At 39.7% G+C, this 24,891-nt stretch overlaps 3 protein-coding genes across 4 annotated transcripts in view; 2 read left to right on the forward strand and 1 right to left on the reverse strand.

The window, feature by feature from the left end:
* uhrf1 (ubiquitin-like with PHD and ring finger domains 1) overlaps window positions 1-24,891 on the reverse strand; it is a 55,927-nt gene that overhangs the window by 17,587 nt on the left and 13,449 nt on the right. Inside the window, exon 1 of one of the 2 annotated variants that reach the window (XM_082139022.1) lies at window positions 434-595. The exons of the other annotated variant lie outside the window; for it this stretch is intronic. The gene's annotated coding sequence lies outside the window, so the exon portion shown is untranslated. Of the gene's footprint in view, window positions 1-433; window positions 596-24,891 lie in introns of those variants that run through there. 2 annotated transcript variants of the gene reach the window in all.
* Window positions 1,845-5,526, forward strand: ticam1 (TIR domain containing adaptor molecule 1). The gene is made up of 2 exons (XM_082137713.1): window positions 1,845-2,231; window positions 3,143-5,526. Exon 2 carries the CDS (start codon window positions 3,251-3,253, stop codon window positions 4,958-4,960), a length of 1,710 nt encoding a protein of 569 aa, XP_081993839.1. The 5' UTR covers window positions 1,845-2,231; window positions 3,143-3,250; the 3' UTR covers window positions 4,961-5,526.
* On the forward strand, window positions 5,921-24,633 carry timm44 (translocase of inner mitochondrial membrane 44 homolog (yeast)). Its single transcript, XM_082139182.1, has 13 exons — window positions 5,921-6,009; window positions 6,540-6,647; window positions 6,734-6,904; window positions 15,700-15,780; window positions 16,628-16,777; window positions 17,619-17,755; window positions 18,691-18,776; window positions 19,096-19,188; window positions 20,337-20,461; window positions 20,542-20,592; window positions 21,894-21,983; window positions 22,651-22,761; window positions 23,801-24,633. The coding sequence occupies exons 1-13, from the start codon at window positions 5,980-5,982 to the stop codon at window positions 23,918-23,920; spliced, it is 1,353 nt and encodes a 450-aa protein (XP_081995308.1). The 5' UTR covers window positions 5,921-5,979; the 3' UTR covers window positions 23,921-24,633.

The following is a 24,891-nucleotide window of genomic DNA, read 5'->3' on the forward strand; positions in this document are numbered from 1 at the left end:
CACACATTTATCATTTTAAATGGTATACAATTGGTTAAAGCATCAGTACCCCATTCTTAAGTCCTGCATTACTCGAGTTAGACATTCACAAACACTTTCCTGGGTTGTTTTGGTTTGTTATGGTTACTTATTTCAGCATACAAGACATTAATAAGAAACATTTTGACTTATTTAATTGCAAAAACCCAATTGACCACAGAAATTAAGAACATTTAGACTTCATTTGGGGTCTGAGTATGATAACAAATAAATTAGTGTAGACTGCAATGACAGAAACATTTTAAAACGCTATAGGTTATATAAATATTAACATGCACGAGATAAATATGCAAATTTCGCATTATTTATACAGTAAAATAAGGCGCGTGCGCATGGTTTAACAGACAATACATTTAAATATAGACCGAAAGAGATTTTAAATACGGCTCTTTACCTGTAATCTTCTTCTTGGAAACAGAAGACGTGATTTTAATTCAATAAATGTGATAAAAGTGTGAAAATGTTGCACTTTTGTTACAGTTTAATCCTGCCGCGAAACGCACTGAAACTGGGACTCGAATCAATAAAAGTGTTCAACAACGTGTTTTCCCTCCTGTCGCGGGCACGGCGCGCTCCTGATTGGTGGAGAGGAGTTCTGATCCTCCCGCTGATTGGTTGGGCTGCACGTCACGTTCGCGCGTAGACTCAGCGCGCGAAACCCTGTTCTCGTTATCCCACATGCTTGGCTCTTTGGCTTCTGCTGTAATCTCGCGCAATTTGGTAGCCTATTACATAATAAGAGCCTGCTTAAGATACATTTCTTATTTATAATTAATGTACAATTAACATTGAACTGCTGATTCGTTTATGAATTTACAGGTAAAAAAATTTAATAAAAAATTAATTTACATTTAACGTAATAATTGGGTCTTGCTAATACTGACTATTGAATCTTGACCAAATGTTTTGTTGTTCAAATATGGATATTAAAAGTGGATATTAAAAGGCATGATTATTCCCCATTGTTAATACGCAGTCAGTACTTAATACATAAAAAAAGACATAGAAATACAATACAATTCTTCATACAAGAACAAATAAAAATATAAAAGCCTCTTCTTAAAGGAACACTCCACCGTTTTTTTAAATAGGGCTTATTCACCTTCTTTCCTACATTTAGATAGGTGGGCAAATGCATTTTTGTCTCAGTGCATGCATTGTTTTAGTTTGACAGGGTCGGCGCTAGCTTAGCTTAGCATAATGAATGGAATCCTTTGTTGCCAGTTAGCATGTCCTGAGTAAAAGTGATATAAAAAATTTAAAAAACCCACCTAATTACTTCTTGTGGCCTGCGTATTCACAACAAGTACAAATAGCGATGCAGATTAACACTAGACAATTTCCTATGCAGATATTGACTTGGGACTATATTAGGGGGAAGCACAGGTGAAGCACTGCTACTTGGGCGCAGAGATATCACGCCCAAGTAGCAGTGCTTCGCCTGTGCTTCCCCCTAATATAGTCCTTAATATATAAGTCAATATCTGCCTAGGAAATCGCCTAGTGTTAATCTGCATCACTATTTGTACTTGTTGTGAATACGCAGGCCACAAGAAGTAATTAGGTGGGTTTTTAAAAAATTTTATATCACTTTTACTCAGGACATGCTAGCTGGCAACAAAGGATTCCATTCATTGTGCTAAGCTAAGCTAGTGCCGACCCTGTCAAACTAAAACAATGCATGCACTGAGACAAAAATGCATTTGCCCACCTATCTAAATGTAAGAAAGAAAGTGAATAAGCCCTATTTTAAAAAACGGTGGAGTGTTCCTTTAAATTAAAATAAAAGGGACTTTTATAATCTACGAGTCATACATATTTTAAAATGTATGCTAAATAAGGTATAAGTATGTTCATTAGACTAGATCAACAGATGTTTTATTCAAGAACATCAGTGTCAATTTACCATAGTAATTTTTACTGCCATCTTTTGGTCATCTTTAACTGCTAGTTGCCCTACAAAGTCTACACGGTGTTTACCTTCTTCCGCATTTCACGAGAAAGGGAAAAGTCAAACATCCAGTCTTAAAAACACCAGTGTCACATAATGCTTTAGATATAAAACAACCGGGAAATACGCGTTTTTGTCTTTTACAATCAATCAAGTTCAACAGATTCGCTGTTTCTTCTGCGAAGGTGTAAGTTTTGTTGCCAAGTTCCTGCTTCTGAATTAATGCAGAACTATTACAAAGGTAGGTCACACGTTGTTTGTGTTTCGTTATAATATTTATAATATGAATTACCCAGCTGTCAAAAATATGTTCAAAGAACTAGTGTTTAAAAAAAAAACGTAATTTCTGGATTTTCTATGAGCGTTCAGTTTTACATTTTCGTGGTAATGCGAACGTTTTATCACTCTTCAAACATTACTTTGAAGTACAGTAGTAACGTTTAAAACGGTATGAACGTCCACCTAAAACGTTTCAGGTAATAATAATGTTCCATGAACAATGTAAATGTTTTGTACTAAAGTTTTGATAACATTATTAAAGACCAGATATTATAACTTGCTGGACGTTACTGGAAGAACATTTGTTTATAATTTCGAGAGAATTCGTTAGCTAAAGTTCTGAAAACGTCCCCTGTTTCCTTGGTATGTTGTTCTTATTTATGAATTATTTTGTCCACGTCACGGCTAATAGCCATTGTAAAGACTCGATGAGTCATTAAACACTTATAAGGATTATTTTTGGGTCTTAAAGCCTATTCATATCAAGGACAATCACTAAAGATAACGATAAAGACATAGTTCTAAACATCATTCTTAATATTAAAGAATAGCAGAGTCCACACACCACAGCTATAAACACAGAGAATTAATATCGTTGGAATCACTTTCATAACGATTTGATCTAGTTAATGAATGATAAAAAACTTCAACAACAACTGATTAGAATCAATCCTGCTATAAGGGGCTCGAGGATTTAAGGGACAGATAGTGTTGAATATTTTATTTTATTGTACATCATTAATTAATTATACTTTTGGTGCATGAAAGATTCAGCTTGAAAGTGTTCAAATAAATATGTTGATAGTCTATGAAATATTGATATTGAAATATTCAAATTCACTCATAATAAACAACTTTTTCTTTGTCTTTCAGCATTCAGAAGCTCATGCTCGCCGAAGTGACTTCAAATTGAATGGAATGACTTGAACATGTCATATGAGTGCATATATTCACATATGATCGCCAGTTCTTGTGTAAACAATGGCAGAATATGGAGTACAGCATATGGACAGAGGATTCGCGAATCTCGCCAAGGCGTTTGAGGTCCTCTCCCAAGCTGGGCAGGAGCGATGGTTCAGCCTGACCTTCAAAATGGGTCGCGAACGGCCCGAGAATGGCCACAAACAGCCTGAGGAGCTGGTGTACGCCATGTGCTTGATTCTCCTGAAGCGGAACATGGATGCGCATGCTAAGCTAACAGCTAACGCCGACAGCAGCATTGGAAAGTACTTGGCTAAAATGTTCAAACTGCACGGAGAACGTTTGAACGGCGGCCATATTGCCGGTTTTGAGGCAACAGATGCCAAAACGTTACTGGATATCGCAAGAATTTTCGCTATTTTGGTGCAGGAGAGATTGTGCGACGAGTCACTACGAGATAAAGCGTACCGTGCGGCTCTTGCGTCGAGCAGAACGTCTGGTTTGAGTTCTTTAGACATCGAGGAGGAAGTTAAGCAAGTCTGCGGTCCTGATGCTATCGATCAATCCGCCACTGAACTTACTACTTACCAACTGACGTCCCCAGACGCATCTAAGCAAAACAGTGGCCATTTGGTGACTCAGCAATTAAGTTCGGGCCGCAGTTCGTATAGTCTCGAAATTAGCTCGCCAACTGCTTCTGAATCCAATATGGCCAATAAGCCGTTGAGTTTGCGCACACCAACAAATAGCGAAAGTACAACCAATCAAGACCAACTACGACGACCAACTACGAATATTCACACGAACAACCAACTACAGACAGCAGAAGTCAATCACGCGACAAATCCAACACAGTGTCTAGACCAAACCGGAAGCTCCCAACTTGTGACATCCCAAAACCCCAATATTGGATTTTCATCCGGACCAAACGATGCTAACGCTAACGATTGCAAACCACCAATTCAAGCTAACAGTTTATGCTCTCCAGAAGCGAGCCAAAGCGACATAGAAGAAACATTTTACGCCTTTGTGATCCTCCACGAAGCTGAAGACGCGGACGAGGCGCGAAGACTACGAGACAGACTCGAACTTATAATCTCTGCGTCTGGTGCGACATTTTCCGACGACTTCGCCCAGCCGGGACGGTCGACGTTAGGATGCATTGAGGACGCCATCGAGAACTCTGCGTTTACGCTCCTGCTGCTCACGCAGAACTTCCAATCCAACCTCAGCGCGACCACCGCCGATTCAGCCATGGTGAATTCGCTGGAAAACCATCACAAATTGAACTCTGTAATTCCGCTGCTACCTCGCAAGAACAGTTTGCCCAAAAAAAGTTTTCCGTTGGTGCTTCGGACGAAGTGCCCTCTCGACGAAAGCAACAGGATGTTTGAACGCAACGCCTTGAGGGCCATCGCACCAGACAAAGTGGAAAAACAAAGGAAGTTTTGGCTAATCGAACAGCATAAGAAGAAACTACAGGAGGAACGAAAGAGACTGAAGGAGGAAAACGACAGAAATGCGGAACTACAACGAGAGACTGAAAAATTAGCGCGACTGAAAGTAGAAAGCGAAATGCGGCAGAATAACATGTTTTATGCACCTTCTGCACCAACTCCGTTGAATGGAGCAATGTATCAGCCACATGGCTCTTGGCAGCCACAATCATCATGCATCCACATTGAGAACGCGCAGAACGTTATGATCGGAAATAACTCGTCTATGAATATTGACCATGTTAAAAACTCAGCTGATGAGTTTGACTTTTAAAGCTGCTGCAGTTTAAAGGGATTTTGGGATCTGTCTCTGTGACGGAATTCTTGCTTTAGCCAATCAGAACACTTTCTGCCTGTCAGTCGTTTTGCATGCTCACATACGGTTGGCTGATATGTTTTTGGGGGCGGGGTTTGGAGAAGGCCTGTTGTTTGAACTTTGCAACATTAATACAAGTGTAATTGTATTCATTCATAATAAGGGCTATTGGTATGTCCCATGGTGGCTTATGGTTCTATTATTATTATTATTTGAGTCTACATTTACAATAATGCATTTGGCAGACATTGCATTTTAAGGTGCACATTTTACATTCTTAGCAGTTCTCAGTTCTTGCTTTCCCTGCAAATCGAACCCATGACCTTGGTGTTGCAAGCGCCAGCGCTCTACTGTTTGAGCTACAGGAAAGCTGATTTACAATTTGTATGTTGTTAATCACGGTCAAGATTTGCTTTTAAAACTTTAAAGTTGATACAAAATAGGTAAACTGAAATCAAAGTGTCTATAGTGTTACTGTGCGGTAAAGAGGTGTTTTAATAAAATGAATAAAATCATGAATACTACATGACTGTTGTATTATTTACAATTATGTTTTCTCGTGACAAACTCTGATAAATTATTCTGTATTGCTGTGCCTGAAGGCTCATTCCTACATTTCTGAATAAAAACCAAAGCATTTTATAGCATATTTTATGTATTTTAATGGGAAAATATTAAAGAGAAGTTTTTTTGGGTTTTTTTGAGGCATTACATTGCAATCATATCACCTGTTTTGGTCTTATTAATGTAGTACAACAAATCAAATTTAATTAAATGCAAAAATAAATAAAATAATAAAAAAAAAAAAAAAATATATATATATATATATATATATATGTGTAATATTATTAAAATATATACTTTGTGAGACGTCAGATAACAGGCGTCTGTTGATTGGCTGTTCCCTGACGTGGCTCCTCCCCCGGAATTGCGTCGCAAGGTCAGCAGCCAAACGGGTCACTCGCAGCGCTTCCAAGATGGCGGCCTCCTTGTGTCAGTGTTACCAGGTGAGTTTCTCATTTTAACCTTTTAATAAGCGGTTATCAACAGCGCGATCAATATCTTCACGATCAGCGTACTGTTATCTATTAAAGCAACACGAGCGCGCGTTTGATTCTCTAGAACTATCATGTGTTTAATGTAGAAATGTAAAAAGATTCTCAAGTCATGCTGATGAAACATGATTCTGGCCTTGATGGAGCATTAAATATTATAACATAACTAATAAAACTTTCTAAAAATGACATTATTTATGTATAAATCACAAAAAAAGCACCAAGCAGGAGTTCATTATTATGTTTATACCCCTTAACCATAAAATCCCATAGTATTACTATGGCTTTTGGTCATGTACTATGGAAATACCATGGTGTTCTTTGGAGTGCCATCTGAGTTTGATGAAATATGAATAATGCATGTATAATATCTTGTTTGTAAGTGGCATCAGCATCAGATAACACACCTGAGCATGTCTTTCTGGCGTTTTTTCTTCATAATTATGTAATGACTGTATTATAATGCATGTTTTTGTGCTCAGCTTTGTGTCAGGAGAAGTCCTGCACTGTTAGTCACTCGTCAGTATGCAGCGTTATACGACAGAGCTCACACGTATAGGATATGTGGCCCGGCGGCCAGTACGGCACAGGTGAGTGTGGCACGTCAGTGTGTATTTGTTTTTAGGGGAGATTTGGAGTTTTAACATGTTTTTAACACGCATGTGATGATGTGCAGGCCAGGTTTATGTCCAGTGGCGGTCGGAAGGGCTTCCTGGGAGAGTTTCTGGACAATCTCAAGCAGGAACTGGGCAAGAACACCGAGATGAAGGAGAACATCAAGAAGTTTCGCGAGGAGGCCAAAAAACTAGAAGAATCTGAAGCCCTCAAGCAAGCCAGGAGGAAATACGTGCGTATATGTTGCATGTTAACTAGGGCTGTCGATATATTAAAACACGTATCGTTAAATTGAGCATACACCATTTATCTGGTTTAACACATTTATTTTGTCATCATTTGCTATATCCAGCAAAGTCAACCATCAGATTGAAGGATGATTCTCACAAAACTGTATTTTCTGTAAGGTTTTTTTTAGATAAATGTAGGTGTTTTTTAGTTGGGGGCCTTAAGCACATAAATAGGTAATTTCGCGCAAATTCATCTAAAAGCGCCAAATTTGGCACAGATGTAGCTCAGGTCATACCGAAATGATTTAGCTAGGGCGCCGGTGCCAGCGACCCTCGGGGCCAAGATGGCGGCCAAATCCAATATGGCCGCCGCCCGAAAAGGGTCCCGGCTTTAACTTTTGAACCACATGAGTTACAAATACAAACTTGATATGTTTTTCAGCTTAATTGATCATGAGAAACACATAGGAATGTTTATATTTATGACCCAGTATATCTGGACCCCTCGATCCTCCAATTCCAATATGGCCGCTGTCCAAAAAAGCAGTTTGGGCTGTAGTATGGGGCCTTACACACCATTGTTCGCGCAAATTCATCTACAAGCACCAAATTTGGCACAGATGTAGCTGAGGGGATACTGAAATGATTTAGCCAGGGCGCCCGAGCCAATGGTCCCTGAGACCAAGATGGCGGCCAAATCCAATATGGCCGCCGCCTGAAAGGGTTTCGGCTATAGCTTTTGAGCCAGATGAGATACAAATACAAACTTGATGTCTATTTTACCTTCTTTGACCATGGGAAACCCATAGGAATACTTACATTTATGATTGGGTATATCAGGACCCCCCAAATTCCCTAAATTCAATATGGCTGCTGTCCAAAAAACGGTTTTGACTACAAATTTTGAACCAAATGCGCTACAAATGAGGATGTGGTGTCTATGTTATGTTTATTGACCACAGGAAGTCCATTGGCATATTTATATTTATGCTTGTGTAAGTCTGGAACCTGTATTCTTTTCAAGACTGTGGTTGAAAATCCTTTTTTTTTTACCACAACTTTGAAGGTTATTCTCAATGTTGATTCATTTCCTTACAGAAGTGAAATGGTTTTCAGTTTACCACAGGTGAATACATTTCAAAGTGTAATCATATAAGAAAAAATAAGACACAATTAATATTGCAAGGCAATATTTATATTATGTCAAATTGTTAAAATCATAATATAGTCAATTTTTCCAAAACTCTTAAAGGTTTGCTTAGCATAACAAAAAAACAGCAATAACATAAAAAACAACAGTGAATTCTCATGGTCTCTCACATGAATTATCATTATCACTCACAATCACCGGATCTCTCATTGTCTTCACCATCATTGTTTGTACAAGCACCCTCACATGCACATATAGAAGTGCAACGAACTCCGGCTTTACAGCACTTACAGTGCCCTCTACATGCTGTCTTGCAGCCACAGTGGAGGAGAATGGTGCAGGCTTTACTGGCGTCTCTGAGATTAGTCCAGTAAGGTTCCCAAGTCTTGCTCGTAGAGTCCCGAAACCATCCCCATGCATTAAACTCTGGGATATCTTGCTGGACAGCGGTTGCCTGATTCCAGTAGAAGCTGGCCTGCCGAAGTGCTCTTTTGATGTGCTGAATCAATGCAGCTTGGGTGGGTGGCAGGTTCTCGAGAGACTTGGTACCATTCGAGAAAAGGTGATGTCTAGCTTCATCTACACGGCTGGAACCACAGCTCTTGCTGTACATGATGAGCTCATGTGACAGATTCATAGCTCATGGTCCAAATGGTCCGGCCAACTACTGAAAAAACATTCCATGACTACGTTAACACCAATATTGCTGGGTTTGTGAGGTCACACATGAGCTATGAATCTGTCACGTGATTGGATATTGTGTTTGATACATATCCAGAGGAGAACCTCAAAACACAAACTCACCAACGCAGAGGAACCAGATCAAGAACTAAAGTAGATGGGAGAACTCCAATTCCAAAACGTAACTGGATATATCTATTATATATATACTGGATATATTGTTATATATCTAACTATTTGGATATATCAGTGAAGAGATAACCAAGCATGGCATGTCAGGTAAACTCCTCCTTTCCACCAAGAAAGATGCTCTACTCTCCAACAGACCAGGGTATGACATGTCTGCCCTTCAGCCTTGTAATCATCCAGAAGCAGATACAAGAATAATCCTGCATCTTGCACATGCTGGGGCCAATGGCCATAAAAAGGCATTTGTCCGGACTGTCGACAGCGATGTTGTCATCCTTGCCATCCGCTTCTTCAACACACTCGGCCTCACAGAGCTCTGGATCGGCTTTGCAGGTGGAAAAAACTATAGGGACATTCCTGCTCATGAAATCAGCAAGGATCTTGGTCCCCAGAAGTCACTAGCCTTACCACTCTTCCACGCTTTAACAGGCTGTGACACAACCTCAGCCTTCCTGTGCCATGGGAAAAAGAGTGCATGGGCAGCTTGGGAGGCAACACCAGATCTCACAGAATCTCTGGTTACCCTCACCTTGGAGCCTGAACAGATCAACAATGACGTCCATGTCCAAAGACTGGAGCGTATGGTCGTCATCATGTACAGCAAGAGCTGTGGTGCCAGCCGTGTAGATGAAGCTAGACATCACCTTTTCTCGAATGGTACCAAGTCTCTCGAGAACCTGCCACCCACCCAAGCTGCATTGATTCAGCACATCAAAAGAGCACTGCTGCAGGCCAGCTTCTACTGGAATCAGGCAACCGCTGTCCAGCAAGATATCCCAGAGTTTAATGCATGGGGATGGTTTCGGGACTCTACGAGCAAGACTTGGGAACCTTACTGGACTAATCTCGGAGACGCCAGTAAAGCCTGCACCATTCTCCTCCACTGTGGCTGCAAGACAGCATGTAGAGGGCACTGTAAGTGCTGTAAAGCCGGAGTTCGTTGCACTTCTATATGTGCATGTGAGGGTGCTTGTACAAACAATGATGGTGAAGACAATGAGAGATCCGGTGATTGTGAGTGATAATGATAATTCATGTGAGAGACCATAAGAATTCACTGTTGTTTTTTATGTTATTGCTGTTTTTTTGTTATGCTAAGTAGGGATGGGACGGTATGAAAATTTCATATCACGATTATAGTGACCAAAATTATCGTGATTATCAATATTATCACAGTTTTGTTAAAACGAGATGAAAGTGTTCAAAAAGAACTGATGCTCACACTGAAAACAGTTTAATATTTGAAAATCAACAAACAACAAATAAAACAAGCAGCTCTATGTACTTTTTTAAGCAAGATTATATTCTATGGCATTTCCTTCCTTATAATGACTGTCGTCAATAGCAACGCATTATAACACAGCACACATTCATGTATCGCAACGGAGGCGCTCTCGTTTCATTCAAATACAACTTGCCGTCTTACGTCTCCGTTTTTGAACAATTGTTTTGTACGTTGTACAAAATGGACATTAATCTCAATTCAGTATGTCCCTGTAATTATGTGGTAAAAAAATTAAAATAATAATCGGTGTAATAAGTGTACAATGATATACATTATTATCCCTTAAATGTCACTCTTAATAGTCTTGTTTGAACTTGATCGTTCGTCTTTGGCTCAAAGCCACTTGCTGCAAACTTTTCTTTGCGGAAGCTTCACGTTTATTTCAAGTGAGTGAGATAATATTTCAACTCAAAACACCATTTTGTGCCCAATTATTTCTCAGACGTAGTTTTGGTATTGAGGTCAAAGTTAACTTGCCTTGCGTTCGCTATAAACAGTGGGTGATGGTCAAACAAGACGACTTGGCAGATTTGAAGTGTTTCCCCCCTATTGTAGTGACCATCCTCGATTAAGTTTCACTCAGGACTTTTGTAAAAGTTAAAATATGACCACACCTCAGATTTGGTCCTCTTAAAAGGCTGAAAAATCCAAGCACGGTCACTGCCTTCCGCCATTCCTTCTCGAATAAAAAAACAACAACTTTGCGCGCTGCGCCTGCGTCAGACTGTTGCTGGCTGGACAGGATTTACAGTGAGTTATTAAAATCGCGATAATCAAACACGGTTTTAATGATAATTCAATTTTAAACGATAATACTAACCGTCAGTACATTTTATCGTGGTTTATAGTGAAACCGGTAATCGTCCCATCCCTAATGCTAAGCAAACCTTTAAGAGTTTTGGAAAAATTGACTATATTATTATTTTAACATAATATAAATATTGCCTTGCAATAATAATTGTGTCTTATTCTTTCTTATATGATTACACTTTGAAATGTATTCACCTGTGGTACACTGAAAACCATTTCACTTTTATAAGGAAATGAATCAACATTGAGAACCTTCAAAGTTGTGGTAAAAAAAAGGATTTTCAACCACAGTCTTGAAAAGAATACAGGTTCCAGACTTACACAAGCATAAATATAAATATGCCAATGGACTTCCTGTGGTCAATAAACATAACATAGACACCACATCCTCATTTGTAGCGCATTTGGTTCAAAATTTGTAGTCAAAACCGTTTTTCGGACAGCGGCCATATTAAATTTAGGGAATTTGGGGGGTCCTGATATACCCAATTATAAATGTAAGTATTCCTATGGGTTTCCCATGGTCAAAGAAGGTAAAATAGACATCAAGTTTGTATTTGTATCTCATCTGGCTCAAAAGCTATAGCTGAAACCCTTTCAGGCGGCGGCCATATTGGATTTGGCCGCCATCTTGGTCTCAGGGACCATTGGCTCGGGCGCCCTGGCTAAATCATTTCAGTATCCCCTCAGCTACATCTGTGCCAAATTTGGTGCTTGTAGATGAATTTGCGCGAACAATGGTGTGTAAGGCCCCATACTACAGCCCAAACTGCTTTTTTGGACAGCAGCCATATTGGAATTGGAGGATCGAGGGGTCCAGATATACTGGGTCATAAATATAAACATTCCTATGTGTTTCTCATGATCAATTAAGCTGAAAAACATATCAAGTTTGTATTTGTAACTCATGTGGTTCAAAAGTTAAAGCCGGAACCCTTTTCGGGCGGCGGCCATATTGGATTTGGCCGCCATCTTGGCCCCGAGGGTCGCTGGCTCCGGCGCCCTAGCTAAATCATTTCGGTATGACCTGAGCTACATCTGTGCCAAATCTGGCGCTTTTAGATGAATTTGCGCGAAAATGTGCTTAAGGCCCCCAACTATTTCCAAAAAAGGACATTTTAATGACCAAATGATATAAGGAGTCCATATAATTCATACATTTATGCACCCATGAAAACAAAAAAAGTTACAGAATTCACAGTGTATAGCCCTTATGTAGCCCCGCCCCTTTTCAGCGCTGCGCTCGTTGTCTTTTGACTTCCGGTCTGTATTTTCACAGCGATCTTGCATGTTTATGAATGAACGGCTCGTTTTAAAATCTTCCCGGTCGACTGACATTATGTTAAGACATCTGCTTTAAACATTACAATCCTCATGATAACTTTCGTTAACTTTACATTAAGTAAATCGACTTCAAAAGTTAATTACTCCTGGACAGCGATGCCATAGAAATATACAGAGCGACCGCATAAACGGAAGTTCAAAGACAATATTCTAAAGATGGCGGCGGCGCATAATGGGCCCTATCTTGCACCCAGCGCAAGTGACTTTGTACACCGACGCATGTATCATTCCTATTTTGCACCCGCGCAAAGCTGACTTTTCCCTCCACAGAAGCACGTCGGTTAACTAAGAAATACACTTGCGCTCCCGGGGGCGGTTCAGCGCAAAGAGGAGGCGTGTTCCGGCGCAAACGTTCCTTCTTGCTATTTTGCAGGTTTAGAAAACAATTGCGCCACTAACCAGGAAAAAATAGTTTAAAGTCAGTGGCGCGTTGCGCATGTTATTCATAGGCTATTTTAAGGGCGCATGCTTGGCCATAATCAATGTAGCGTGTGCACAACGCGCACTTTGATTCTCTCATCTACACAGAAGCAGCAGTTTTCATTTTTGCAAATCATACATTATTACGATAGATAGATAGATAGATAGATAGATAGATAGATAGATAGATAGATAGATAGATAGATAGATAGATAGATACAATTTATTATAAAAGCATACATCTAGCTTACACATTTACCCAAATTAACCGAAGTTAATTTGGGTGGGTTTCTCCATTTCAATGTAACTTCTCTCTTTTACGGCCGTGACGAGAGCGTTGCTCTCCTTGGCTGTGAACCGCTGCTGGCGTGCGCCTGGCAAATCCGCCGTTACAATAGCAATCCGCTATGGAAAAAGCGCATCTGCTCTTAAAGGGAATGTGAGATGACGCTCTGATTGGTTTATTTCACGTTACGCCCAAACCACACCTATGAATAATGAAGCTACTTCAGACCAACCCATTTTAGATTTGCGCCGGACGCAAGAGTCATTTATCCCGCCGGGAAAATAGCAACAGCGCCGAGACCCGCCCACAAAGTTACTTGCGCTTTGCGCTTTGACACTTGCGTTTCAGATCGTTAAAATAGGGCCCAAAGTGTATAGTATGCGTACAGTGCAAAAGCAAAGAGCTGGTTTACATTTTAGATAAAAAAAACCCTAAACCAACCACCTGGACATGACTGCATATATACCTGCAGTCAACGGATCCATTCAGAATTACTAAACACAGCAACATACACATGACAAATAAGAACATTATCCTCAATAGTGTTGTCAAAAATATTGATAATTCAATGTGTATCGATACTGAAATATCTGAAACGGTTCCAATACTCCTTTTCTGCAGTATCGATACACCGATTCCAGCTGCGCGTTCACTCTCTCTTCTCTCCGACGGAGAACTAACACACACCCGCCTCCTCTCACTCACTCGTCTCATTCGATCCGGTTAAATGGTGCTTGTATTGCGCATTATTTTAGTCATTCTCACAGGTTTCACGCTCACACCGAAACTGATCTATATAAGTGTCGCTCTCATAAAGCCTCCTCTCAAACAGCTCGTGAGAACCAAAATGACTTAAATCATTGACGTAAATACAGTTAATTTTGGGACGTGAATAGTTGAGAAGTAGTAGTTCACCCAAAAATGAAATTGCTGTCATTAATTACTCTCCCTCATGTCGTTCCAAACCTGAAAGACCTTCATTCATCTTCATAACACAGATGAAGATATTATTGATGAAATCTGAGCGGTTTCTGATCCCAGATTGGCACCAACGTCATTGCAACTTTCAAGGCCCAGAAAGTTAATAAAGACATTGTTAAAATAGTCCCCATGTGACTACAGTGGTTTAATCTTAATGTTATGAAGCGACGAGAATACTTTTTGTGTACAAACCCCCCCCAAAATAATGACTTTATTCAACAATCTCTTCTCTTCCATGTCATTCTCCTACGCTGTTGACGTTGTTAACACAGTGCAGCGCTTGCTTCCTGTTTCTACGTCAGAACACCGGCTCGCTATTGGCCAACGCTGGTCACATGGGCACTGGCTGAATAACTTTTGTAACTTTAAATGTATGTGTTAATTTTTACAATGAAAACGGCCCAGTGTTATTTTACATTTGATCACTTTAATTTCTGTATTACCTGAATAGTACTGTTAGACCCACCTGAAAAACATAAAACCGTGCTTATTTCATTTGTCTCTTTATTCTACTGCATTTATTTGTGCTGTTGTTTGCAATTACTTTATTTGTTCTTATTTTATTACTGTTTACTTGTATTTTTTGTGCTGTGCTATATGTAATCTGTCACAATTAAAATTACCCAAATTATTAACAAAAAAATATGAGATAACAAATTATCTGAATGGTGTTATGTATATGGCAGTTTTCCTCATAGTATCTAATATCTATATTTTTCAAGGTATCATATCGAAGTTGGAAATTCAACACTAATCACGGTTTGTTTGCGCATCTATATAACGGACTCGCGCATCAATATAACGGACTCGCGCGTGCTAACTGTACGTCACCGCAATCGTCTTTACCTTGATTACAATCTGCATCCATCAAAACTTTACTTGCAAAGTAAAGAAGTTGCAATCAATCAAAGTAAAAAAAAAAAAAAAAGTTTGCGTGTTATCTGGTTTCCATGCAGCAATGTTCGGTTCAGTCTGTATTTCACACAGCGCGATGCGTGAGGACTCGCGCTCTTCAGAAACAACGACAGAGCTCGTGTTTTAAAGCTAAACACACACTTGAAATGAACAATTCACTGAAAACTGGCTGAGAGTCGCTGTTCTCTCTATCATATCTGATGTAATCAGCCTGGGTTTCTTTACATTGTCGCTGATTGTTTGAACTAATTCACTTACTGGATCGTTGGACTGAAAACTTTCCCGGGGTTTAGCGGCTTAAACTGCGTGACGTGAATTATGTAAATGAGGCAATTATGCATTTTATTCAGTATAGAGGCTTAAAATAATGTGATCGCTGATTACTGACTTCTAATGTAATTTTTCCATTTCCATTTATTCATCCTTATATAGCGCAGTTTAATGCAACATAAGTTGCCCAAAGTGCTTCTCAATCTATAAAAAAAACACACACAAAAAATAACAAAAAACAATAAATACATAGGGATAAAAAAAGACATAGAACCACATAAAACAGTTGCAATCGAAACCCCTTCATGACTTCTAAGATTATCTATGTGTGATAACTGTGTGATGTGAATTATTTGAATGACGCAATTATGCATTAAAATTGACAGCTCTAATATTTACCTTACTGTGGTTATAAAACGGCTGAATTTGAAATTGTGCTGAATTGTGTTTTTGTTGCTTCTTCCAGAAAACCATCGAGTCTGAAACAGTCAAAACCTCTGAAGTGTTGAAGAAAACTTTGGGGACGCTATCAGAGACAGTGAAGGAGGTGTGTGGGAATTACTGCCGTTTCCAGAACATCTTGACATGCACTTTGTCTCATTTCAGAGGACATTTATATTTATATTTAGTGTTTTCATTTGCATAAGTGCTGAACGTTACATTTCTGCAGAGTGTTTACGCTGCAGAATTGCGATGTTCTGCGAAGGATGACATTTTGTTCTGATTTTGTGTGGAAAACACTTTTTTTTTAAACTGCAGTGACTTGCATAACTGCTCAGAGTATGCTAGTAATGTGATGAATGTTGGGTTATTGTGCAGTCAAACCCAAATTTATTCCGACACCTTCAACATTTCTCACATTATCACAGTTTATTTGCTATAGTGTATAAAATGGTAATAAAATATCAGAGTTCAGAACTCAGAGTTATCAGATCAGTTGATATTTCACTGGTTTTGTCCATCCTTCTGTTAGACTGTCTCACACATTATGTTAAATTTAACTACACAATTAGATAATACCAGTTTAGCTCAACCAGCTACCAAGCAATGCTTCATTTTGTTCAGTCTGTGTGTAAAAAGGTTTCATTAGTGATTAAAGAAAAAACACTTCAGCAAAACATGATCAGATCAAAGTGTCGGGATAATTTTTGGTTTATAAATGTCACTGGTAGTCACTGTATGTAGAATTTTTGGGTATAATATGTCACAGTTTACTTTATTTTGCTATCCTCACTTACATAAATGAACTATAGTGTCCTGCACACACTAGTAAAAAATTATATCTGGTGTCTGAATAATTTTTGGTTTGACTGTAGTTCATATTTGTAACGCAGGGATTAACTGGACATATTTCTCTTAGAAAATAAATTCTGATTGTGTGCGTTTCTCCTCAGGGTCTGGAAGAAGTGGGTCGCTCGGACATCGGAAAGAAGATCAAGGAAGGCATGGAGGAGGCTGCTAAAACAGCCAAACACTCGGCAGAGACGGTGTCTAAGGGCGGGGAAAAATTGGGAAGGACCGGAGCGTTTCGGGCGATCTCACAGGTCCCTACACTCAAGTCTTGGGGTTTCTGTCAATTGAGATGCACCGATACTAAATTACCCGTCAATTATTCAGAATGATATCGGACGATAGTTAGATTTTTCTTAAGGAAAAGAAATCTCTCCCAAATAATGCTGCAAACTATACAGGGAACCCTCTCATTTGTTACACTGTAATATTAGAGATTACTATCAACAACAGAGTTATAATAATAATATTCAACTGCTATTTATTTCCAGTTATAATATTTACACTCTAATAACGCTGAAATGTTTGAATACAATTTGGGTAGTTTTTATGACACTTTTTCATGGCAAATTGATTCAAACATACATATATATTTAACAGTGAATAAGCTCTTCTCTAGTGTTTTTATAGCTAATTAACGAACTGAACACTGGATAACTCTCCTGAGGTGAATGCAACATTAAGTGATATTGCTCTCAAGCTGTTTTATTGACGTCTTTCCGCGGTTGAAACACAGATTGAGTGATTAAATGAGACACAATACAGATTTTGCCCTAAATTGAACACACGAGAGATCTTCTTCACACAAACACACGTTTCACACCCTTTTGATTGATAGGATATAATCTGGACTGATCATCGGCTGTTTCTAAACAATCGGCCGATATAAAAAATAATAGGCGTAGCTTTTATCGTCCGATACCAATTATTGGCCGATTCATCGGTGCATCTCTAGTTGTCAAATCAAATGATGTTTATAACATAAAGCGATGAGTTTTCTGATGTTTCTATATTGTGAAAGTGGATGAAACGCTCCCTGTTCTGAATATGTCGATAGTTTCAGCTCTTACGCCTCTTGATCTTCACTGTGTTCAGGGTGTGGAGAGCGTGAAGAAAGAGATTGGTGAACTCGGACAGAGCGGCCCGTACCGGCCGCCCAGCAGACTGAGGAAGAGGAGTGATTTCTCATCCAAGACAGCCGGCGCTGAAGACAGAGTCTTCGAGGCCAACGAGTAGGTCTAATATGACGTTGAGATGTTTATTTTAAGAAGAATGTATGATGTATATTAAATGAATGTAAAATTCAATGTCAACTGTAACATTGTATACATCAAGTATATTACTCTAGATAATTTAAATGACTTTTTTAGCGTTTAGTTCATGTCTTTCTTTCTGCAGTCGAAAAGAAATGAAGGTTTTTGAGGAAAACATTCCAGGATTTTTCTCCATATAGTGTCTTCAATGGGGTCCAACGGGTTGAAGGTCCAAATGTGAGTTTCAGTGCAGCTTCAAAGTCTCGACACGATCCAGCCGAGGAATAAGAGTCTTATCTAGACAAACCAGTGGACATTTTATAAAACAAAATAAGCATTTATCTACTTCTTAACCACAAATGCTCGTCTCGCACGTCCACGACTTCACACATTACGTAATCACGTTGGAAAGTTCAGACAGTAACCTGATGTAGGCGGAAAATGTAGAGCGAAAAACTCTAACTTGCTTTACCTTTAATTTAACTTAGTCTTTGCGCGTTCGCTTTGTAAACACTAGGTCGGTTCTTTCTATGTCACTCTTGACCTTTCAACGTGATTAGGTAATGTGTGACGCATCGTAGAGCTATAGTGCAAGACGAGCATTTGTGGTTAAAAGTATATAAATGTTTATTTTTTAATAAAATGTCCGCTGGTTTGTCTAGATAAGACTCTTATTCCTCGGCTGGATCGTGTCGAGACTTTGAAGCTGCACTGAAACTCACATTTGGACCTTCAACCCGTTGGACCCCATTGAAGTCACTATATGGAGAAAAATCCTGGAATATTTTCCTCAAAAACCTTCATTTCTTTTCGACTGAATAAAGAAAGACATGAATATCTTGGATGACGGGGGGGGGGGGGGGGACTGAACCAATCCTTTAATAACATCTTCACGTAGTGGTTTTCTCTTGAAGGGAGGCGATGGGTGTCGTGCTTCACAAGGACTCTAAATGGTATCAGCAGTGGAAGGACTTCAAGGACAACAATGTGGTTTTTAACAGTGAGTTGATCTGCAGTGCACATGATTGACCAATAGATGGCGCAGAGATCTGCATGTTCACTTCTGTTCTGGAGCGGCTCTGGATGTTAGATGGTAATTGAAGAGTTCACTGCATCAATTAGAGCCTCGTTAAGCGCAGTGATAATGAGGCTCAGTAACGAGCACCGTCGGCTCCCGCTCCCTTCATGATCGAGTGCTTTTCCAGAGGAAAGGCTGCGTGTTGCTCACACCATGATGTGAGATGTTTGCTTTAGCGTGGGGTTGTTGTGCTGACAGTGTGTGCCGTTATTGAGCTGAATCTGTGCTTTTCTCCTCTCAGGGTTCTTTGAGATGAAGATGAAGTACGATGAGAGTGACAACGCCTTCGTCAGAGCGTCACGCGCCGTCACTGACAAGATGACCGACATCATCGGTAGAGACACCACTGCATTTATGCTTACTTTTTCTTATGGATGGATGGATGGATGGATGTACATACAGATAGATAGACAGACACACGGACAGGTAGATGGATGATAAATGGATGGATAGACAGACAGACAGACAGACAATTAGATGGATGGATGGATGGATGGATGGATGGATGGACAGACAGACAATTAGATGGATAGATGGACAATTAGATGGATGGATGGACGGCTGGACAGACAGACAATTAGATGGATGGATGGACAGATAGACAGACAGACAGACAGACACACGGACAGATAGATGGATGATAAATGGATGGATAAACAGACAGACAGACAATTGGATGGATGGATGGATGGATGGATGGATGGATGGATGGACGGATAGATAGATAGATAGACAGACAGACAGACAGACACACGGACAGGTAGATGGATGATAAATGGATGGATAGACAGACAGACAGACAATTAGATGGATGGATGGATGGATGGACAGACAGACAATTAGATGGATAGATGGACAATTAGATGGATAGATGGATGGATGGATGGATGGACGGACGGCTGGACAGACAGACAATTAGATGGATGGATGGACAGATAGATGGACAGACAGACAGACAGACAGACACACGGACAGATAGATGGATGATAAATGGATGGATAAACAGACAGACAGACAATTGGATGGATGGATGGATGGATGGATGGATGGATGGATAGATAGACAGACAGACACACGGACAGGTAGATGGATAATAAATGGATGGATAGACAGACAGACAATTAGATGGATGGACGGATGGACAGATAGACAGACAGACACACGGACAGGTAGATGGATGATAAATGGATGGATAGACAGACAGACAGACAGACAATTGGATGGATGGATGGATGGATGGATGGACAGACAGACAATTAGATAGATGGATGGATGGATAGATAGATGGATGGATAGATGGATAGATGGATAGATAGATAGATAGATGGATAGACAAACAGACAATTAGATGGATTGATAGATAAATGGATGGATGGAAAGACAGACAGACAGACAATTAGATGGATAGATAGATAGACAGATAGATATAGATAGATAGATAGATCGATCTCCCTCATCATAACCATCCTCTGCTCTTCTCAGGCGGTTTGTTCTCCAAAACCGAGATGTCTGAAGTTCTGACTGAGATCCTGAAGGTGGATCCGAATTTCGACAAGGATTCCTTCCTCAAGCTGTGCGAGAGAGACATCATTCCCAACATCCTAGAGGTGAGGGACAAAAATCCCAGCATACATCGCTCCGAAAACATTGAAAGAACATTCACGCTGAACATTCGCTCTGTTTGCAGGCCATGATCCAGGGAGAACTGGACGTGCTGAAAGACTGGTGCTACGAGGCCGTGAGTGTCCTGGGAAAAACCATCCCTGCTGTTTTCTAGACGTGATTTGGCTCTTAAAGGGATAGTAAAAATGAAAATTACCCCATGATTTACTCACCCTCAAGTCATCCTGGTGCTGCGTTCCAGTCCACTTTTAGACACGCACTCGCGAACTTCCCTAAGCACTTCCCCTTGGGGGAATCCCCGCCACCATTTTGAAGTGCGTTCCACTTCCTGAAGTGGAGGGAAGTTTAGATGGACAGACCCTCGTTCCCTCTATTTGAACCGAGGGAGCGAGTCTGCTGTCCCACAATGCAGTACGATTGTGACGTCACCACATATCTCATCTAATCACCACCACAACAGACAACTCTATGATATATATATATATATATATATTTTTTTTTAAACAACCCAAACACACCTATAAACATTTGGATGCTGCATTAAACAAATTCTTAAAGGGACATTTTTTTTTTAATAATAAATAAACTCCACAGCTGATTCCAAGTGATCAAGGGCTTAGGACGTTCCAATTCAGCCCATTGCAGTTTCCGCCAGTAGTGGGCACTCGCAATGACGTACATCCGAGTGAACGAGACGGAGGGAAGTTATCAAGTGAAGGGCATTGCAATTTTGGACTGGAACGCAGCCTAGGTGTATATGAGCTCAGGTGTATCCTGAGCTTTCCTGTAGCTCAGTGGTAAGAGCATTGCGTTCCCAGGGGATTGCACATACCTATGTATAAATGTATAGGATAATGCAATGTAAGTCGCTTTGGATAAAAGCGTCTGCCAAATGCATAAATGTAAATGTATATGACATTCTTCTTTCAGACAAATACAATCAGAGTTATATTAAAACATGTCCTGGCTCTTCCATGCTTTATAATGGCAGTGAATGAGTGTTTCTGTTTTGAAGTCCATAAAAGTGCATCTGTCCATCATAAATGCGTACTTTTATGATGAATAGATGCACTTTTATGATGGATAGATGTACTTTTATCATGGACAGATGCACTTTTATCATGGACAGATGCACTTTTATGATGTATAGATGCACTCTTATGATGGACAGATGCACTTTTTTATGATGGATAGATGCACTTTTATGGATTTCAAAACAGAAACGGCCATTCACTGCCATTATAAAGCTTGGAAAAGCCAGGACATTTTTTTATATAACTCTGATTGTATTCGTCTGAAACAATAATGTTGTATACACCTAGGTTGACTTAAGGGTGAGTAAATAATGGGCTGATTTTCATTTTTGGGTGAACAATCCCTTTAAACTTGACGCTCTAACACTGGTTCTGGTTTCAGACGTACAGTCAGCTGGCTCACCCCATCCAGCAGGCCAAAGCCATGGGCCTCCAGTTTCACTCCAAGATCCTGGACATTGATAACATTGATGTGAGTACCGAAGGAAAAAAGACACATGATATCTGACTGCTGCATCTTAATGGCTCAGTAACTCCATCAGAGCGTCCGGATGGACGTATGATTCAGAATAATCAGACGTGAGAGCATCTGATTCCATTATGAGACACAGTCAAACCAAAATGTATTCAGACACCTTCAACATTTCTCACATTATCACAGTTTATTCGCTATAGTTTAGAAAATGGTAATAAAATATGACAAAAACTCAGTTGATATTTGACTGGTTTTGTCCGTCCTTCTGTTAGACTGTCTCACACATGAATTATGTTGAATATCTGTCAGCTGTTAAATTTAACTACACAATTAGATAATACCAGTTTAGCTCAACCAGTGACCAAGCAATGCTTCATTTTGTTCAGTCTGTGTGTAAAAAGAGCATTAGCAATTAAAGAAAAAACTTAAAGATTAAAAAAAGATTAAAGTGTCTGAATCATTTTGGGTTTATAAATGTTACTGGTAGTCACTGTATGAAGAATTTTGGGGTATAATATGTCACAGTTTACTTTATTTTGCTATCCTCATTTACATAAATGAACTATAGTGTCCTGCTTTAAATAAAAAAATCACAAATTATATCTGGTCTGAATAATTTTTGGTTTGACTGTATGAAGTAACTCCCGTTTTGTTTTCTCTGAAGCTGGCGATGGGGAAGATGATGGAACAGGGTCCCGTTCTCATCATCACCTTCCAGGCTCAGCTCGTGATGGTCATCCGTAACATGAAGGGTGAAGTCGTGGAGGGAGACCCGGTGAGTAAGCGACTCTAGACATTAGCGCATTCGAAGGTTGTGATTCACCTCCAGTGATCTCACTCTGGGCCGCCGTGACTGTACAGTTCTCAGGGTATAAATCTGTTAAAAGGCCGACTGAAACGGCACACCAGGGATGTTTTTACATTAGAAGCTTGTGGTTAATATGGCAGTCCACTACCCTCGAGTCGTTGAGTTCAGACAGTCGTGGAGATTAGAAACGCTCTTTTATTTCCAACACTGAAGAAGACGGCTTTAACCCTTTCACACATAAGTCTAAAATATTCTAGCTGACCCCCCAGTGTGAGTTTTTCAAGGCGAACGTTTAGAACGTGTCACTTTATTGGTGATAAATGGTGACGCGTCATTGCTTGTCACGTGACACACCGCAGCCATAATTGTGCTGAATGAATAATGATCTGCTTTTATGTCATTTTTACCTTTTTTATTCAAATTATTCACACATTTGTTAGCTATAGCATGAAATTTCTGATATTCCGATTGTCAAATATGTGTAAGTTGATGTGTTTTGTTTACACATCTTTATAACGATCGCGTTAGTTGAGCCGTATATGCGCATGTTAGTTTGTGCCGCTGTTCAGATAATCGGATCTGTTGGATTTACAACACTTCAGTACATCCACTTCTCCCGAAATACATGAAAGGAAGTGGCCGGTGAACTGGGAGAAGAATAGAGTAAACTTTAAAGTTACTTACACAACGTGTATCTGATATGAATAAAACATGTCGTTTAATAATAGTGGAAAGGATTATTATTGCCGCTTCTATAGACATCCGTGTGTATTTTACAAACTCAAATTCATTGTTTTGCTTTTACTTATGTGTATTTAAATGTCTGAAACCTAAAATAAACATAATGTGGTTGAAAACACTGAATAGTTGTGATATGTGACAAGCGCTGAGTTGAATTCAGCGGTTGAACACGTGATGCACTGACCGTTCTGATCACACCGGTGTGATCGTACGTGCGAAAGGGTTAATGAAGTTCATCCATTCATTGCGTTTGCCTGTTTCACAGGATAAGGTCCTGAGGATGATGTACGTTTGGGCGTTGTGTCGAGATCAGGACGAGTTGAACCCCTACGCCGCTTGGAGACTCTTAGACATCTCTGCATCCAGTACTGAGCAGATCCTGTAAAGACGGTTCTACAGAGGGAACTCAGGGGGGCGGAGCTTAGCCAGGGGGCGGAGCCACACACATCCACTTGTTTTACATAACTCCGCCCCCGTGTTCTTCCAGAGCCCTTTCACGAACCCTGACTCGACCGCGGGGTTGTTCGAGTTTGAGACAAAATGGCCGACGGTTGGACTCGCGCCATTGGACCGAAACCCCATCAGTCTGAAAGACTGAGAGACTCATTTTTTTTGTTTGTGTGTACTGTTTGTCTAACTGTTCTGGAAGATTATGTCGAGTGGTTATCAAGTGCCATTCTACACAGCTATTAGTAACGATGTTTAATAATTATTATAATAAAAGTACTTTATTTATATTGGATTGAATCTGAAGATAACCAGACCTCCCCCACCGACTTGAAACCCACTGGCCGCCAGTAGCAGTTCAACATATTTATTAATGATTTGATCCTGATTGCCAGTTTGTGTAGTTTTATCAATTGCAGAGTCGGAAGAGTTTGGAAGAGTTCAACGGATTTATTAAGCCATCAAATAGTCTTTTATTAATTTCCGCCTCATGTGGGGCTAAAATAGCAGCTCGTCTTAAAAAAATTACAGTATGTCGAGTATCGTATATAAAGGAGTTGCTGGTTGATGTAGAGCTTGATTATCTGGATCAAAAACATGAAATGTAGTATATTATTAAAATTATTCCATGCTTCACCACTCACCATGAAAGATGTGCTGATATGTTGATTTATTTCAATCAGGTGTGTATAGCTACTTACAAAAACTAGCTAACTGAAATTTAAGTGTATAGCTACTTACAAAAACTAGCTAGCTGAAATTAAAGTGTATATCGCTACCTACAAAAAATAGCAAACTGAAATGAAGGTAAATAGCTACTTACAAAAACTAGCTATCTGAAATTAAGGTGTATAGCTAGGCCTAGTTTTTTGTTTGTAGCATTATTGCAGTTAGCACGTTTTTGTAAGT

The sequence above is a fragment of the Leuciscus leuciscus genome (genome assembly GCF_965113295.1).
Source record: "Leuciscus leuciscus genome assembly, chromosome: 15".
NCBI lineage: Eukaryota > Metazoa > Chordata > Actinopteri > Cypriniformes > Leuciscidae > Leuciscus > Leuciscus leuciscus.

Coding starts and splice junctions, on each gene's coding strand:
- ticam1 (XM_082137713.1), top strand. CDS start 3,251: ATGGCAGAATATGGAGTACAGCATATGGACAGAGGATTCGCGAATCTC.
- timm44 (XM_082139182.1), top strand. CDS start 5,980: ATGGCGGCCTCCTTGTGTCAGTGTTACCAG. Junction 17,756..18,690: donor AGAGTCTTCGAGGCCAACGA/GTAGGTCTAATA, acceptor TTTCTCTTGAAG/GGAGGCGATGGGTGTCGTGC. Junction 19,189..20,336: donor CAAGATGACCGACATCATCG/GTAGAGACACCA, acceptor TGCTCTTCTCAG/GCGGTTTGTTCTCCAAAACC.